Here is an 18,010-nt window from a genome sequence, read left to right as displayed (position 1 = left end):
TCTGTTTTAGTAAAACTCATTTTATTGCAGGGAGGTGGAGGGAGAAACGGCAAGCAGAGGAGGGGAGGCAGCTGCCCAGGGGAGGATAGCTCTGAACTGCTGGCTGGGACCAGCTCAGTAGGAACAGATGAAAGGAAGTCTTCTGAGGCAGTGGGCTCGACGCCAGTGGCCTCCTGTAAAGGCAGAACAGAAAGGGACTTTCAGCCTCTTGTCCACCCCAATTCAACCCACAGGAGGGCCTCTTCTCCCACCCACACACCACTGTGGAGTCGAAGTATACAAAAGACCCAGGAAACCTCTCCCTCAAAGGGTCAGGCTCTTCGTAGCAACTCCTCCTTGGGGCACTTCCCACCTCCCAGACCTTTCCATCGTTCATCCCCAGCCCCACCTCACCTCGGGTACACAGGGACACACAGTGACCACCGCGGGACCAGGGCTGGTGAGCAGCCCAGTACGCAAAGTTCCAGCGGCTGCCGTCAACCCACTGAAAGCGTCTGCAGCGACCCTGGAGAAAGCAAGAGGGGAAGAAGGGATGGGGCAGAGGGAAGGCAGAGAGGCAGATCTGGCCCTGTATCTGCCAGCTCCTCCTGCTGCCCACTGGGCAATGGGCCCTTCCCTGCTGGACCATGATGGGAACTGTCCTGGTCATCTGAAATGCTGATCCATGGCAATCATCACCATCAGATTCTATGCATCCCAGTGACAGGCTTATCCTTCCAGCCCTAACAAAAGGTTGGCAACAGGGGTTGCCAACTCATCCTAGAGAGGAGGAAGCAAACTCACGGTCTTGTTTTTATTTATTGTTATTTATATATTTTTTTGAGGCGGAGTTTTGCTCTTGTTGCCCAGGCTGGAGTGCAATGGCTCGATCTTGGCTCACCGCAACCTCCGCCTCCCAGGTTCCAGTGATTCTCCTGCCTCAGCCTCCCGAATACCTAGGATTACAGGCATGCACCACCATGCCCTAATAATTTAAGTTACGTAGATAGTGAGAGATGGAAAGGAACTTATACCCAAACCTCCTGATTCTAAATTCTTAGCTCTTCCCTGAATGCCCAGGCAGCCCCCTCGGTGTTGTCTGTGGGTGTCCATCTATCCCCGGTTCGTCTGGAGATTATAGAGGAGAAAAACAGACAAATCTGCCGCAAGTTCAGTACTGGCTGAGATCAGCAGGTGCACACCATTTAGTGTTCACACCTCTCTTACCGAGCCTGTGATCCTGCCTCCAATCCAGACTTGACCCTGGTTGAGCGCTCTGACTGACCACTGGATTTGGGAATTAGTATTGAAGTTGTGGATGGAAGCCAGGTTGCCCCTGTAGCACCTCTGGCAAGTAAACTGCAGGGCAGGATAAAAGACAAAGAATGGAGCATCCTTCCTACATGAATTCATGTGGGTCTTGAGTTCCCACAATTCATGTCCTCCCTCCCTGCCACAACCATTTAAAGGTTGGAGACCAAAATGCCACCTCTGTTTCTAGGTGGACTTCCCCTCTTACCCCAACACCTCTGTGAGGCTCAGGTTCTACTGAGCCCTCACATCTACTGAGACAGGGCCTCTGGGACATCTACTGAGCCTCAATGGGGAAAAGAGCCAGTGATAGCAATGCTGGAGACATGTCCCACACCCCTCCCATGCTCCCGCCTCAGCCTCAGCCACAGGTCACTCACCCAAGCTTGGTTAAACGTGTGAGGACTTCTCACCAGGAGGTAGCGGCAGGTCGGGCACCCAGGGATGCCCACCACTTTTACTGTGTCCTCTTCCTCAGGACATGTAAGGTTTTTGTCTACCATATCTGGGACTGAGATCAACTTAACAGCCCCATCTTCCTTGGAGGCATCTTCACTTCCAGAGCCCCCCTCCTCCTCTTCCTCCAGCTCCCTGGAAAGGATCTCCTCCACCTCCTGTTCTGGCATCTCCTCATCCTCAGGCAGGGTCTTAGCACCCAAAGTGCTCTCAAAGGTGGAAGTCTCAGGCCCTGGCAGGGAGGATGGCCAAGTGTCCTTCCTTCACATCTCCCCTTGTTCCTCCCCAGAACCACGGACAGCTCCCACCTTGCCCTGGGCATCAGAGTGCTCAATCCTGCCTGGGAAGAGGAACCCGGAACCCAGTCTCCATGAGGGGAACCCAACATGCCTGACAAGGTCAGGGTGGTTAAGAGTATGGACTTAGAGTTGGACAGTCATGGGCTTGGGTACTGGTTCTATCATCCACTAGCTTTATTTATTCATCTGTGAAATGGGTATACAATACCACCTACTTCATGGAGATGCTAAGAGAGTTAAAGGAGAGAAGGCATGGAAAGTGCTGTGTACCCAGTAAGCTCAAAGTAAGCATCATGGAGAAAGGACAAAATTGGGGGTGTCACAGCAAAACCAAGACCACAGACATAACAGAGGCCCTGAAAAATTCTTTCAACTCATGGCCATAGGGTCCCCATCCCTTTAAGCACACAGAAATTCAGAAATAGAAGACGATCAAAGAAGGGGGTGGGTGTGTAACTCTGATCTCATTTACTATAGAAAGGAAAAAAATGGAGAAAGAAAGACTGAAGGCAAACAACACTTACTCAGATGAAGAGCAGAAACTGCCCCAAATAGAAGAGCCAGAAGTAGGAGGAGTTTCATCTTGGCTTTATCCTGCAATGGAGAACACAGTTTGTCATTGACACACACAGACACACACACACACACACATCACAATCACACCATTAGGGGACTGTGGGAGTCAGGTGGAGAAAAAGAAGGCCTGAATAGAAATCGGGATGGGCCAGAAAATCTCACGCCACGCTCAGCTCCTGATGCTCCAGGATCCGGAACACAAGGACCTCTTTCCAAACAGGACGCAGCAAACCCTGAGGGGTGGCTGAGGCTGGCTTTCCTTCAGGCCTGGAAGTAAAGAAGGAACTATTACACTTGTTTGTTTGTACTTAATGGGTCCCTCAGAGTCTATGACATAAAAGAGGAGGGAGAAGCAATGATTATTGGCTTTCCTAGGAACACACAGGACTTAGAAGGTATGTCCCCTCCTCAAAGCTCAAGAAGCCATCCATGCTCTCCTTCATGTCTCCACCGTCTTCCCCAGCCAAGGAGCGCTTTCACATCCCACAGAAGGAATGTGCAAGGCAGAGGATGCAGGCTGCCCCTGCCGACACCTCGTAACCTGAAAGCCACTGGTAGACCCCTGCCAGCCCTCCAGAAACCGTCAGCCACAGCTAGGGACCTCCTGGGAGAATAAACTGTCGCCAGCTCCACCACAGCAGAGAAAGCACTCACTCACCTAGAGACCTTCCTGGGTCTTTAGATCTTCCCAAAGCCCAGGTCATTCTCGGCTCCCTCTCACAAAGACATCTTATATAGAGGCCTTGGAGGAACTTCCCCCAGGGGGAGAGAGTTTGCCTGTGTCAGAGGGAGATAGCAAGGCTGATAAGGACCATTTCATCACTTCACTGGGAAGTCCACTCATTCAGTGAAGATTTCTCTCCTGGTACCTCCTTCAGGAACCCAGGGACCATCTGCAACAGCCCTGGGCAATGGTTCTTATCCTGGTCTACACTTCAGAATCGCCTTGGGTGCTTTTCCAAAATGCACATCTCCCCTGCTTTACTGGTGTTTTGAATTGCCACAAACATTTTGAGAGCAAATCTGTCCATATCTATTAGAATAAAAAATGCACATTTGATCAGTTTCACTCTTTGGAGACCATCCTTTAGACATAAAAGCACCTATAAGTAAGAAAACTTTTACAGAGTTGTGTTACTGCTTGTCTGTTTGTAGAAATGAAAGCAATCTTGAGATCCATCAATCGGACACTGAATAAAATGTGTTCTCTCTCTTCTACAGAAAGTTATATGGCTATGAAAAGAAGAGCTGGACCTGTATCTATAAACCTGAAGAGATGTGTGCGTGACATTATGAAGTGAAAAAAGGCAAGATACTGAGGAAAGTATTTAGTATGTGAATAGTTTTACAAGGAAAACAAACCCACACAGGTGCTTATCTGTGGGCGTCCTTATGTGGCCATTGATGGAGGGAATGCCAAGAGGAATCATACCAAATAGTTGACCTTGTTGCCTCCAGAAGCAGGGGAGGAGAGGGAAGAAAGCGGGAGGCAGATTGTTGTTTATCCTCTTTTTATAACTTTGCACTTCTTCAGTGATTATGGCAAATGTGTGCTGAACCTGTAATTTTGAGGCTGCCTTAGTAAATATTTTTTAAAATATGCAGATGCCCTGACCAGAAACTTCTGATTGGCTAACAGGTCTAGAGTGAAGGTCAGATGTCTGCATTTTTGCTTAAAGTTTCCCAGCTGATCGTGATGGAAGATGGGTCTAGGAGTGACTGTCCTGAGGATATTCAAGTACAGGAAATGTTCACATACGTCTAACTGCTTTCCTTCTGAATCACACCACTGAGTTGGCCAACCTACCAGCCTTCATGTGGTAACATTTACTGAACATTTTTAAATGCCATGCATGGCAAGCGGCTGGATGCAGTGGCTTATGCCTGTGATCCCAGCAGTTTGGGAGGCCGAGGTGGGCGAATCATTTGAGGTCAGGAGTTTGAGACCAGCCTGGGCAACATTGCGAAGCCTCGTCTCTACTAAAAATACAAAAATTAGTCTGGTATGGTGGTGCCTGCCTGTAATCCCAGCTACGTGGGAGACTGAGGCAGGAGAATCACTTGAACCCAGGAGGTGGAGGTTGCAGTGAGCTGAGATTGCACCACTGCACTCCAGCTTGGGCAACAGAGTGAGACTCCATTTCAATCAATCCATCAATTAATCAATAAAATGCCATTCATGGCAAGTATCACCTCATTTAGCCTCTTTTTAAAAACCTAGTGAGGTAGGTGGTTGATACCCCATTTTCCAAGTGAGAAACTCAGGCTCTGTGTGGCTCCTGACCCCCCCGCAACACTGCCCTTATTGGATCAATGCCCTGTATACACCCTTTTGTAGCTCCAAGGGCTTGTCCTTATCACAGTCATTTTACTTTTCTTGTGAGATTACTTGGTTAATGGATTAACATCGGTCTTCCTTCATGATGGAGAAGGCTGCATCTCTTTACTCACCATTGTATCCTTGGTGCTTAGTATAGTGCCGGGCACATAGTAGGTACTCAATAAACATATGTTGAAGTAATTAATGGTTAAGTAACGTGGTCAGGTAAATAACAGGGTTAGAATTCAAATCCAGTTCTTTCTGGCACCAAACTTCTCTCCCCTCCCGTGTGTCTGCTTATGTGTCAAAAATGATGCTGTCCAGGTGGAGATAAAAACAGAGCGAAGCATAGATCCTGTATTCAATTTGCTTACAACCTAATTTGTAAGATGAGTAAATCGACGTCAAACAAAAGGAAAAGGGTTAAGACCAACCTAGGGAACACCCTCTGCTAATTCAGAAGGAAGTCCATCCATAGTAAAAGAGAGCAGAAAAGGCTCCATGAACCAAGGAGCTGATTCCTACCTGGATGGAAAGGTGCAACTAAAAGGGAAGGAAACAGGCATTTCAAGTAGAAGGAACAGCTTGAGCAAAGACGTGGAGGTTGGACAACCTTGGCGTATGCACAGGACACTGTTATTGCCTTCATAACTAAAGTTAACAGTACACACATTGGGAAGGAATCAGCAAAACAAGGAAGGATGCATTTCATCTTGAGCCGAGGATGGAGATAACCGTCCACTGTCTCCATTGATTTAAAAGACAGAAGCAGAAGAGGACAGACTCAACAAGAGCCTCGTCAGGAGCTTCGAGCTGGGTTCTGCCCACTCCCATCTGCAAGCCCTCCCCGCAGGGCCTCTTTGGCAGTTGGACAGAGGATTACCGTCAGAAGGTGATGAGAGGGAGCCCATTCTTGGAAGCCAGTTGACTGCTCAGGGACACTCACCCCTAGGGAAGTCTCTCTTTTAGGTCACACAATCCAGGATCTGAAATCCACAGCTTAGCCACCCTGAAAATTTCATTTCATCAACATTCACTGGAAGTATACAGCAGCGTCTGAGAGGGTGGGTTCTGGAGTCAGACAGTCCAAGTCAGACTCAAAGTGACTGGGTCTAGCTCTTAATAGCTGTGTGTCGTGTCCCTGGACAAGTTCGTTAAACTTTCTGTACTTCATTATCATCATTTATGAAATAGAGATGACAATACCTACCCCACGGGGTAGGGTGAGAAATGAATGAGATAATTCACATGTAGCATGCATGCTGTGAGATGCCCAACCACCTCACCCTTTTCTGTGGTTTCTGGGATTCCATTTCTTATGGATCTTGGTGGAGGGTAGGCCTCTCATTTTTTAAGACAAAAGTGCCTAATAGATTTCCAGCTTCCTTTGCAGCTAAGGCATATGACTGGGCTCTATCAAAGAGAAGAAGCGTCTGTTCAAGACTTTGAATCTGGAGCTAGTGACCAAAAAGATGGAGGCCAAGAAGGCCTCTCTCTGGCAGTGGCGTTGGCAAGATTGAGTACCTGGAGTTGCAGTACCCACAGAGGCACTGCAGGATACATTGATCCAGGGTCTGAGCCCTACAACATCCTGGGTGCCAGCCACAAGGTCTAGGTCTCAGCAGCAGTGGGATTCTCCCTAGACCTGTTCTGCAGCCTGACTTTGGCTCCATGTCTGGTTTTCTGGCCCTTCCTGCAATTTCATGAGCTACTCCATTTCCTTTCGGTCCTGGATTTTTCTACTCAGATCTGCCGTGAAGAGTTTCTGTTGCCTGCCATTAAGAGCCCCGACTGATGCAGCATTTAGCTCAGGAACTGGTATTTAGTTATTGCTTAGTAAATGAATGCTACCCAGGGTCTTTGGGTGTGACCGACATTAATCAAACTCTCAAGAGACTGATGTCTGCTTCTGGTGCCAATGACATAAATGAGGTTGAACTGTACTCACACGGGGCCCACTTGCCCAGGCTCTCTGATAAGTACATTCTCTCTCTGCATCACAACTATGGTGTGCTCAGGACTTGAATTTTGAATAGGAGCAAAGAGCTGGAGGCCTTTGGGTCCGGTGCCTTTGAGCAAGAGAACTGATACCCATCATCTCCATTTAATCCTCGGCCCTGCCTCCTTCCCCAAGAAATGTTGACTCAACACTGCAGGATCCTGAATCTTAGGCATCCTCCTTTCTAGCCCTAAAGTTACTACAGAGGCTTGGAGGTTCCTCAACAGACTCAGTCAATCCTCTCCATACCAGCACTCCCAAAGGGGACCTGACAGATCACCACTGCATTTAGTCTTTTCTGATCTCATTCTCGGGGACTTGTGGGAGAGTGTGCTATAGCCCCTGGTACAACCTGTCTAGTGTCAGACCTGGCACTGAGGGATCTGCTCCTCTACAAGGGTAGGCTGCTGCAACAGGAGAAAAACGTGTGCACCAGGCAGAGCACAGATCACCTTGGAGATGGTGCCAATACCAAGGAGCTCTCGGGATGCCCCTCGCATGCCCAACCCCCAACACATGGCAGCTTAAAGACTAAAAAAAAATCACAGCTCTAGATACGCAGCTCACACTATTTAGCCCTCACCTCCACCTGCATCCCTCCCCACACCCTGCAGCAGAACTTTTCAAACTGGAAACTACGAATAGGCTTCAAGGGACCATGAACCCTGCAATTATAGACAACATATGGTGTGATGTTTCTAGGGTGAGGGTCCAAACCCTCCATGAGATTCTGTGATGACTTCCCAAAAGGCAAGAGAACCTCTAACTTTACTGGGTGATTTTTTTCCAGAAGAACCAAGAATGACATCCCACTGTTCTTCACCAAAATAATTCTTCTTGGCCCTTTTGATAGGCAGGATTCAGTTGTCCCCTGGTGCGCTCTGCATAATCGCTGGGACTGTAAATAGGATGGATTTTACTCCTGTGGTTGTGTGATGTTACATGCCACAGTTGACTTTAAGGAAAAGGGACTGCCCTGTATGGGTACGATCTAATCAGGTGATCCCTTAAAAGGCACAGGGCTCTCTTCCTGAGGTCAGAGATTCCAACCATGTGTGTGATTCAATACAAGGGAAATTCTCCATTGCTGGCTTCAAGGATGGAAAAGACCACGCACGTGGCAAGGAATGTGGGCAGCCTCAAGGACCTGAGAGCAGCCCTCATCTGACGGTCAGCAAGAAAACAGGACCTCAGCCCTGCAACAACCCCAGGGAACAGAATTTTGCCACAACCACATGAGCCTAGAAGAGAACCCTAAACTCTAAATGAGCACACAGCCCAGACAACATCTTGATTTTAGCCTTGTGAGACCCTGAGCAGAAAACCCAGCCACGCTGGGCCCACACTGCTGATGGACTCACGGTGAGCTAACAAACATGAGTTGTTTGAAGCTGCTAAATTTGTGGCAATTTGTTATGCAGAATAGAAGACTAATACAGCCCTCAAGGCCCATCTCCCTCCCATGGTGAAATTTACAGTGGGTGCAGGAATTGGCAGAGAAGGGTCCCACAAGAATGGGCTGAGCAGCTGCTGGAAAATAACCCAGGGACAGCAGAGAAGTAAGATGGACAGTGAGAAAGAGAGGTTTGATTCAGGCCAGAGATCTCACCATTCTCTCCCTCAGACCACAGGAAGCCAGGTGGCCCTTCTAGTTACAAGTTCTGCTCCAGGATTCTCTCCCTGCCCTCAGAAAAGTGATGGACTCCAGGGACCTGCCCTCTGGGGCTGATCAACTGCTTGTTAGCTGGGCTTGGCCAATATCCTCACGGGGCAGATAAAAGCTGGTGAAAGTGCTAACACCACCGCAGGGGCGAGTGGCCCGGGAGATACGGACTGGGCTGTTGTTCTGTGAAATTGGCCTGGACAACAGTTCCCCATTTGGATGCCCCAACGATTGACATAGACCAAGACTATTGGCATGTGAGATCTGGAAGGCCCCTTAGAAACGAGCCAGCCCTGTCCCCATGCTCAGATAGGTTCTTCCCGCTTCCTCAGGAAGTGACATTATCCTCCTTCCCCTCCAGGGACCTCTGCTCCCAGAGACCATGAACATTCAGTGAGCTTAGAAGGAATATGACTTTGCAGTAATTGCCTCCCCTGCCCCACCTTCCACCTTCCCCAGTCCATCTACCTCTCCCCACCTCTGCTGCCACCTCACTAGCCCCTGTGACCATATTTGATAACATGTATCACAAGCCATTGTCCCCATGCTTCCCATTCAAAGTCTTCCCACATACTAGCAATTAACTCAAACCCATTACAACCATCTGCAAAGTCTTTCATGATCAGGCTCTTGTCTACCAGCTCAAACTCACTGGCATGCCAAGTGACCCTTGTCATACTGGTCCCCGCTCCATTGGCCAAGCTAAAGCATTTGTACTGGTTAAAAGTCTACCTCCTCAGACGAGCCTTCTCTGAGAACTCTTTCTAAAAGAAGCCCACCTACCCCATTCTCCTATTTGGAACTTTTGTTCCACATCATCATATTTATTTCCACCAGAGCATTTACCAAAATGATACAATCTTGCTTTCTTACTGGTTTCTTGTTTATTGTCTGTCTCTTTCAGAAATTAAACTTCATGACAGCAGGGACCTTGTCTGTCTCGTTCACGGCCCTATAACTTACCCAGATCATAGAAGGAGTTTTTCCATTACATCATGAATTAATTAATCAATTGACTAATCAACTTGAACTTTACCCCCTGGAGAAAGTTTAACTGTGTTTAGGTCAGAGTACAAGTCTATTTATTTCGATTCTGCAGGTATTTTCTGAGCCTCATCCACCATGCACACAAGCCTCCGCCAGACTCTGGATCATCCATTCATTCATTCATTCATTCAATAAATACTTAAAGAGAACCTCTAGCTTCAGGGAGGTTTAAGGTAGCTGATAAATAAGGCAAACAGGATGAACATATTAGTAAAACAGGGCAATGTATTGAGGAGACACTCAGAAGTGTAGAACTAACATGAATGGAAGACACACACATTTTCAGTGCTGCCAGGATCACATAAAGGGCAAGGGCAGGCAGAATAAGGCTTTCTTGAGGAGAAGTGCTTATCCTGGGCTCAACAGACTGACAGACAGGATAGGATAAGCAGAGGAGAAGTGGGATGGCATTTTTGGGGGCCAACCATGTCCTGGTAGTGCTGGAATTTGAGCCAGGATATGGATGATTTTGTGTTTCTTGGAGGTTAAGTCAATGAGTGAGCGGGCTTCTCTGATTTGCACCAAAGCCAAGCTCCTCCAGCAAGCAGTGTAGACTCGCTGACCACTTCCTCAACACCCTCTTCCTCCTCATACCATAGCAATCTTGTTTCTGTTATCCCTATTGCTCCACCAAAACTGCTTTTGCCAAGGTGCCCACTGACCACCCCATTGCCAAACCCAACAGACATTCTTCAGTTATTATTCAACTTGACCTCTGCAGTAGTGATACCTCTTCACTTCCCCCTTCTTAAGAACTACTTCCCTTCTCAATAGCCTTTGTGGCCATTCCCTCCCAATTTCTGTTGGCAGGCTCCTCTTATTCTTCTGGATGGTTAAATATTGGGCATCACCTGGCTTCTTGGTGCACGTCTTTCCCAACTCTGCACACCCTCCACAGGTTATGTCATCTCTCGTGGCTCAAGCTACCAAATATATACACAGGTCATTCCCAAGTCTTCATCTCCAGCCCCAGGCCTGCTTCTGAGATGCACTCACACATATAATCACCCAAGATGCTTCTCCACTCCCATGGGCATTGTGAGTCCAACACATCTCAGACTGAGCTCAACACACAAACACACACACACCACACACACACACACACACACACACACAAACCCGCTTCACTTTTTGTGGGCACTTTCTCAGAAGAAATCATCACCTTCCAACTAGACCTGCAAGGCAGCACTCTGGGCATCCTTCATCCCTCCTGCCCGTCATCCACACATTAGTAAGTTGTAGTGCTTTCTTCACCATCTCATCCAGCCACCCATCCCCATTTCCTCTGCCACTTTCCTAGTCACCTGCTGACCATTTTTCATCTGGATCATTTCAGTGGCTCCCAAATTACTTTCCCTACCTCCAGTCTTACCAACTCCTCCACCTCTGATGCACTGTCTACAAGCAGCCAAAATGAGCTTTCTAAAACCCAGAACTGATTACACCAGCACTTTCCAATTACTCCTTCTTGCTCTCGGGCACACTCTCTTTATGTTTTGGCCCCTACTTACCTAAACCTCTCAACACTGTGGACATTTTTGACTGGATACTTTTTTGTTACAGAGGCCTGTCCTGTGCGTTGTTAGATGTTTAGCAGCCTCTCTAATCTCTACCAAAACGGTACTAGTAGTACCTTCTCTGCTGGGCTGTGACAATTAAAACATGTCTCCAGACATTACCAAATGTCCCCTCTGGGGCAAAACTATGCTCAGCTGAGAACCACTTCTTGACAACCTCAGTTCTCCCCCTCACCACACACACACAGTGCTCCAATCATGTTGAACACCCTGCTGTTTTCCTAACGTGCCATGATCGCCCATATTTTGTCACATGTCATTTCACCTGCCCAGAATGTCCTTTCCTCCCCAACCACTGCGCTCATTCCTTTTCTTCATGGAAATTTCAACCAAGGATCACCTCTTCCAGGAAGCCTGCCTTGGCTCTCCCGGAGAAAGGTAGCAAGGAGACCAATCAGGGCTTCTCTCTAGTCCAGCCCCCTTCCCACCTCATTGTAGCAATCTTCTTGCTGTTTCCCCAGTACAGCCAGAGCCTTGCCTCCTTCACCTGTGCCTCTCTGGTCCCGCACAGTTCCGGAAACACAGTAGAGGCTCAATGCATGTTTGCTGTGTAAGTGAATACATGAAGAAAAACAATTTTTGTTTAAGCCTGTCAAAGATTGAGTTGGGCTCCCTGAAATGAGATCTTAGGCAGGAATTTCTAGGTGCTAAGTATGTTAAGTGCTCCATATCATTCAATCTTCTAAACAACTTTAGGATGCAAGTGCCATTAAACTTCCTAAATTACAGACAAAAGACTGATCCTGGGAACGGTTAAGTCACTTGCCAGGCAAGTGTCAGAGCCAGGGTCCGAATGAAGAGGCTGCGTTCTTGTGCATGCCTCACTTCCCCGTGGTAGTGAATAACTAGCACAAAGCCATTTGCCTACAGTTCTTTAATGGAACTTACCCTTTGCTTACGTTCTTTGTGTGTACATTCTTTAATGTAACTTACCGTTTGGGTATGTACATTCTTTAACGTAACTTACCCTTTGCTTATGTTCTTTGTATGTACATTCTTTAATGTAACTTACCCTCTGTGTATGTTCTTTAATGTAACTTACCCTTTGCATACGTTCGTTAATGTAACTTACCCTTTGCGTACTGTTCGTTAATGTAACTTACCCTTTGCCTATGTTCTTTAATGTAGCTTATCCTGTAAGTTGCATGGGGTAGGTGATGATTTGGAAAGCACAAAGAATGTGGTCCTTGGATTTTAAAAGACCCTGGTTCCATTCTTGGTTCTGCTGGACCACCTTGGTAGTTCCCTCATCCCCCCCAGTCTCCTGTTGCTCATGTGTGAGTTGTTAAGGATGACCACCTCGCAGATGTTGCAGGGCTTGAGGAGGACCAACTGAAATGTGGTGACTACTAAGTGCCTGAAACATGGTGCCCCCAACAAACAAACAACAATCCTGAATATTGTCCTATGTTAGGGATAGAAAAAGCAAGGCCTGGAAAACTTAAGTGGTGGTCCAAATTTTGCATGCCAGTAAATGGTGGAGCTTGGAAAAGAACTCTAGTTGTTCGTGAGGAGAAATTTTCTGAGCCTCTTCTACATAAATGCTCATTACCACGTGAGACACATCACAGTCCCCACCATCAGGGAACTAGAAGCTCAGAGTTGGGATTGTAGGTTGAATCTCTCTCTCTCCCCCCCGCCATGTGTCCAGTATTTATGAAGCCTCCATTCTGTGCTAAGTAGGGTACAAAGTTCTTAGGATACAGTAGGCAATAAAAAATATACAGTTACTGTCTGTGTGGAGTTCCCAAATGAAAGCCTAATGGAAGACACACCTGAATATTTTTAAAATCCTATGATGGTACATTAAACTGCAACTGTGACAAGCTCTATGCCAGAGAGGTACCTGGTGCTATGAAAACCAGTACTAGGAAACAGTACAGAAAGGAAGGGATATCTGAGCTGAGAACTGAGGGAACTATAGGAGTTAGCTATAGGTTAGGTAGGATGCATTCCACAGAAACACAATAAAACTGTTTCACGGCCAGGCCTGGTGGCTCATGCCTGTAATCGCAGCACTTTGGGAGGCTGAGGTGTGTGGATCACAAGGCCAGGAGTTTGAGACCAGTCTGGCCAATATGGTGAAACCCTGTCTCTACTAAAAATACAAAAAAATTAGCCGGCGTGGTGGCGCATGCCTGTAATTCCAGCTACTCAGGAGGCTGAGACAGGAGAATTGCTGGAACCTGGGAGGTGGAAGTTGCAGTGAGCTGAGATCACGCCATTGCACTCCAGCCTGGGTGACAGAGCAAGACTCTGTCTCAAAAACAAACAAACAAATAAAAAACTGTTTCACTGTCATATAGTGTACTTGACCTGTAATATGATTTTGCATATGTAATAAAAATTAGTAACTGCCATTAATGAAGGACCTACTATGTGCCAGGGCCGAGCACTTTTCACGTGGAGACTTACGTATCCTTATTACTCTCTGAGGTGGGCACTATAGGTAGCAAACAAAGGCACTAAGATGCTTCATGACTCCTAAAATGACACCTGATCTGAGAACGTGATAACAGGACTCAGATCTGTCTGCCTGCACTCTTCCCCAGGCCAGGGCTCTGAAAGGAATTCATAGCCTCGCCCCTGATAACTGACATTCCTGTGCACTTGGATTCTCTCTGTTGACTGCTGGGGAGACAAAAGTATCGCAAAATTTGAATGTAAAGATTGATATTTTTCATTGACTTTGGCTTAAGATTTGGAGTAATTCGAAAGTCTTTTTTTTTTTTTTTTTTTTTTTTTTTTTTTTGCCTTTGAAGTTTTCCCATTCCAAATAGTAAAGAACTTGTGTTATTTTGTTAGGTGGAAACAAGCTAAGGCAAGTGCTTGCGGGGAGGTTTTCCATCCTGACCTATAGTAGTGGCATTCCAGACTCCACCAGGAGTGAAATGTGGTGCAAGCTCTGAAGGGCGCACAGATGTTACTAATAACACCTGCGGCCACACACAGCACATCTGCTACAAGCCAGGTGGTTGATATTGATCACTCACTACGTGCCAGGTCCTCTTTGAAGTGCTTGATGTTCGTCCAGCCACTCAATCCTTACGACTCTATAAAGTATTCCTATTGTTACTCCATTTTACAGATGAAGCAGTGGAGGTACCAGGAATCTAAGTGCCAGAGCTTGTGTTGGGAGGAACTGGAAGTTGGTCTTGGACAGTCCATTTCCAGATGGACTGTCCAGAGCCCAAGCTGCTGCTACCTTTTATTCCCAAGGTTAGTCCTTGCAACAAACCCCTGTGGTACCTATTTCCATTACAGCTGAGGAAACTGAGGCTCAGGGTGGTTAAGGTCACACAGCTGGTCAGTGCCTGCAAAGCACAGAGCCTTTCCCACACACCCTACTGCTCTAGCCTACCTGCAGGCCTGGGAGGTGACACTGGACCCAGGAAAGAATATGCTGAGGGGCCTGTGCGCAGATGTTTGGAATTAGAACATAAAAACTCAAAATCGGGCCGGCTGCAGTGGCTCACGCCTATAATCCCAGCCCTTTGGGAGGCCGAGGCGGAAGAATCACGAGGTCAAGAGATCGAGACCATCCTGTCCAACATGGTGAAACCCTGTCTCTACTAAAAATACAAAAATTAGCTGGGCGTAGTAGCACCCACCTGTAGTCCCAGCTACTCAGGAGGCTGAGGCAGGAGAATCACTTGAACCAGGAGGCGAAGGTTGCAGTGAGCAAAGATTGTGCCACTGCACTCCAACAAACAAACAACAACAACAACAACAACAAACACCTCAAAATCCCTGAAGAGTCTGGTGTGAACACAAGCCATGGTCCTGGGTTTAAGACTCACTCAGACATTGTCCTGTCTGTGAACTCCTTATCACCAAAGGACTGGAGCTTATTATGCCTGGAAGCCTGGATGGAAAATGTTCTTCCCAAAGAATGTCAGAGGAATGACTCACTGCTGTGCCCATGTCACACCTGAAGCATTTGAGAATCATCTATCCCCTGAGGGGCTGGCAGGAAAAAGGGCTCCTAGACATAACCACTGGGACCATCACTCCAAGCTTTGAATTTGGGAAGGATTGCTCGAGCCTGGGAGGTCAAGGCTGCAGTGAGCCATGATCTTGCCACTACAGTCCAGCCTGGGTGACAGACTGAGACCCTGTCTCAAAACAAAAAAAAAAAAAAACAAAATAAAACAAAAAATTGTTGCAGGAGGAAGGCTCTTAGGGCAGAAAGATGAGATCTGTGCCTGTGGGTCACTTCTCCTGCTTACTCCCTCTCGCCCATCTTCCCTAGAAATCATCTCTGATTCTCACAGAATAGAAGCGTTCGTGGCAGCACCTGGGCAGGACCTGCCAGCACCTTCATCTAAAGCACAGTTAGCACCAGATTATGGATGGTGATTAGCAGGTGTGAGGTCGTTCTCTGGAATATCCCAAGGTGCTCTTTTGTGATAAGCCCACTTGACAACTGCTCGCCCGTCCGCTGAGTGTTATTATTATTTGTACTCTCTAGTCTGCTGACCGAAGCTGCCCTCTGGCTCACCACCATCTAGGACCCCTGCAAAAGCAGGGAAGGGGAAAGGGAGTAGGGGGTGGATGGGGATAAATAAGGTATGGCAGAGCCATGAGATGGAGTTGTGAGCAGCCATTTAAAATCATGGTTTTGGCTACTATTTGATTACATAAGGAAAAGCTTATGAGATAATTTTAATTATCACATACATCCAGTCAAATGACAGGAGGGAACATAGCAACATGTTAACCATGATTATCTCTGAGTTGTCCATTTAATAGTGATGTGTCTTTTTCACGCCCCTCTTTATTTTCTCATCTGTTTTACAATGATATCTTTCTTACAAGAGAATAAATGCAGGCTGGGCATGGTGGCTCATGCCTGAAATCTCAGCACTTTTGGAGGCCAAGGCAGGAGGATTGCTTGAGGCCGGGAGTTCAAGGCTGCATTTAGGTATGATGATGCTGCATTCACTCTGGGCAATAGAGCAAGACCCCACCAGAAGAAGAAGAAGAAAAGAAGAGGAAGAAGAAGAAGGAGGAGGAGGAGGAGGAAGAAGAAGAAATGTAAAGTAAAGGTAATGTCTAAATGAATGTGACCTTGCAAGTCAGACAGACCTGGTTTAAATACCAGCCCCACAATGCACTAATGGGTAAACCTGACTTTCTTCATCTGTGAAATGGGGCTGATCATATGCACTTCCCTGGGCTGAATAGGCTTAAAGGGGATCATCACACAAAGTTCCTATTTCATGCTGTTTTCTGTTCCTTACACAGCAGGTGTTCTCCCCCGATGGAAGGGCCCAGGTTGGCACTGCGGGGGTGTGATGGGGGCCAATTCATCTCCAGTTCCTCTCTACTGAGGCTGGTTGCAGGAGAGAAGGGTTGCATTGGAAGCCCATTGCTGATTGAAATCAAAACTTGTGAAACCCCTGGGTTGCTTGCTTCCTCATTGGTTCCACTTGAGGAAGAAGTTGCAGGAGGTGCCAGGTACAGTGGCTCACACCCATAATCCCAACACGTTGGGAGGCCAAGACGGGAGGATCACTTGAGCCCAGGAGTTTGACACCAGCCTGAGCAACAGAGTGAGACTCCCCAATCTCAATAAATAAATAAATAAATAAATAAATAAATAAATAAATAAAAGATTAGCCAGACGTGGTGGCATGAACCTGTAGTCCCAGCTACTCAGGAGTTCAAGCAGGAGGATTGTTTGAGCCTGGGAGGTCGAGCCTGCAATGAGCTGTGATCATACCACTGCACTCCACCCTGGGTAACAGAGTGAGAACCTGTTTCAAAATCAATCAATCAATAAATAAAGTTGCAGGAGAAAGCCTCTCAGGACAGAACAATGGGAGCTTCGCATGTGGCCGCTTCTCCCACTTACTCTCCTCCTGCCCATCTTCCCCAGAAATCATCTCTGATTCTCACAGAAGTGTACTGTACACTTCCTGGGGAATCCAGGCATCTTTTCTTCCTTTAAATAACAGTTTTATTGAGATATAATTAACATACCATAAGTCCACCTGTTTTCATCACCCAAAAGAAACCCCTTCCTCATTAGCGATCACTACCCATGGCCTCCACCCAGGCCTACCCAATCATGAATCTACTTTCTGCCTCTACAGATTGGCCTATTCTGGAAATTTCTTTTTTTTTTTTTTCTTTTCTTTCTTTCTTTCTTTTTTTTTTTTTTTTGAGACAGAGCCTCACTCTGTCACCCAGGCTGGAGTGCAGTGGCACAATCTTGGCTCACTGCAACCTCCACCTCCCAGGCTCAAGCAATTCTTGTGCCTCAGCCAACCAAGTAGCTGGGATTACGGGTGCATGCCACTACATTTGGCTAATTTTAAGTAGAGACAGGGTTTCACCATGTTGGCCGGGCTGGTCTGGAACTCCTGGCCTCAAGTGATCTGCCCACCTTGGCATCCCAAAGTGCTGGGATTACAGGCATGAGCCACTGCACCCTGGCCCGACATTTCATATTTAAATGGAATCATTAGCAGTTTCTTGTGTTTGGCCTTCTTTCACTTCGTCTAATGTTTTCAAGATTCATTCGTGTTGTAGCACGTCAGTACTTTTCTTGATTGCCAAATAATATCCCAAACATGGTACATTTCCTTTGTCCGTTCACCAACTGATGGACATTAGGCATCTTTTTTTGGTTTTAATATATCATCTGTAATGCTAGCTGTGATCTGTTCAACCTACCAGGTGCCGAGCATTCGACCGAATTTGTAATCCTTACAACAGCCCAGAGAGGCATGTCTATTTCTCCCACCATACTGACAAAGAAGTTGTCCATCCAAAGTC

At 47.0% G+C, this 18,010-nt stretch overlaps 1 protein-coding gene across 5 annotated transcripts; it reads right to left on the bottom strand.

Moving 5' to 3' along the window:
* On the bottom strand, positions 1-3,328 carry PRG2 (proteoglycan 2, pro eosinophil major basic protein). Of its 5 annotated transcripts, XM_002799553.4 has the most exons (7): positions 3,280-3,321; positions 2,784-2,888; positions 2,570-2,639; positions 1,671-1,978; positions 1,207-1,338; positions 394-505; positions 1-173 (listed from the first exon to the last, which is right to left on the bottom strand). In XM_002799553.4, the coding sequence occupies exons 3-7, from the start codon at positions 2,625-2,627 to the stop codon at positions 115-117; spliced, it is 669 nt and encodes a 222-aa protein (XP_002799599.3). In that variant the 5' UTR covers positions 2,628-2,639; positions 2,784-2,888; positions 3,280-3,321; the 3' UTR covers positions 1-114. The 5 variants fall into 5 exon arrangements, with proteins under 5 accessions (XP_002799599.3, XP_014969648.3, XP_014969649.3 ...); XM_015114162.3 differs by lacking the exon at positions 2,784-2,888 and having other exon boundaries at positions 3,163-3,328; XM_015114163.3 differs by lacking the exon at positions 2,784-2,888 and having other exon boundaries at positions 3,276-3,328.
* Positions 3,329-18,010: the final 14,682 nt, after the last annotated feature.

This window comes from Macaca mulatta, chromosome 14 (assembly GCF_049350105.2).
Source record: "Macaca mulatta isolate MMU2019108-1 chromosome 14, T2T-MMU8v2.0, whole genome shotgun sequence".
NCBI classification, from domain to species: domain Eukaryota; kingdom Metazoa; phylum Chordata; class Mammalia; order Primates; family Cercopithecidae; genus Macaca; species Macaca mulatta.
This window is presented reverse-complemented; position numbering and strand designations above follow the sequence as displayed.

Bases quoted from the DNA above. Each gene is read 5' to 3' on its own strand.
- PRG2 (XM_015114162.3), bottom strand. From the start codon at position 2,627: ATGAAACTCCTCCTACTTCTGGCTCTTCTATTTGGGGCAGTTTCTGCT. The intron at 1,339-1,670 runs GTGAGTGACCTG...CCTGCCCTGCAG, and splicing joins ACACGTTTAACCAAGCTTGG to TTTACTTGCCAGAGGTGCTA. The intron at 506-1,206 runs GTAAGAGAGGTG...TGCTTTCTCCAG, and splicing joins GAGGCAGGATCACAGGCTCG to GGTCGCTGCAGACGCTTTCA.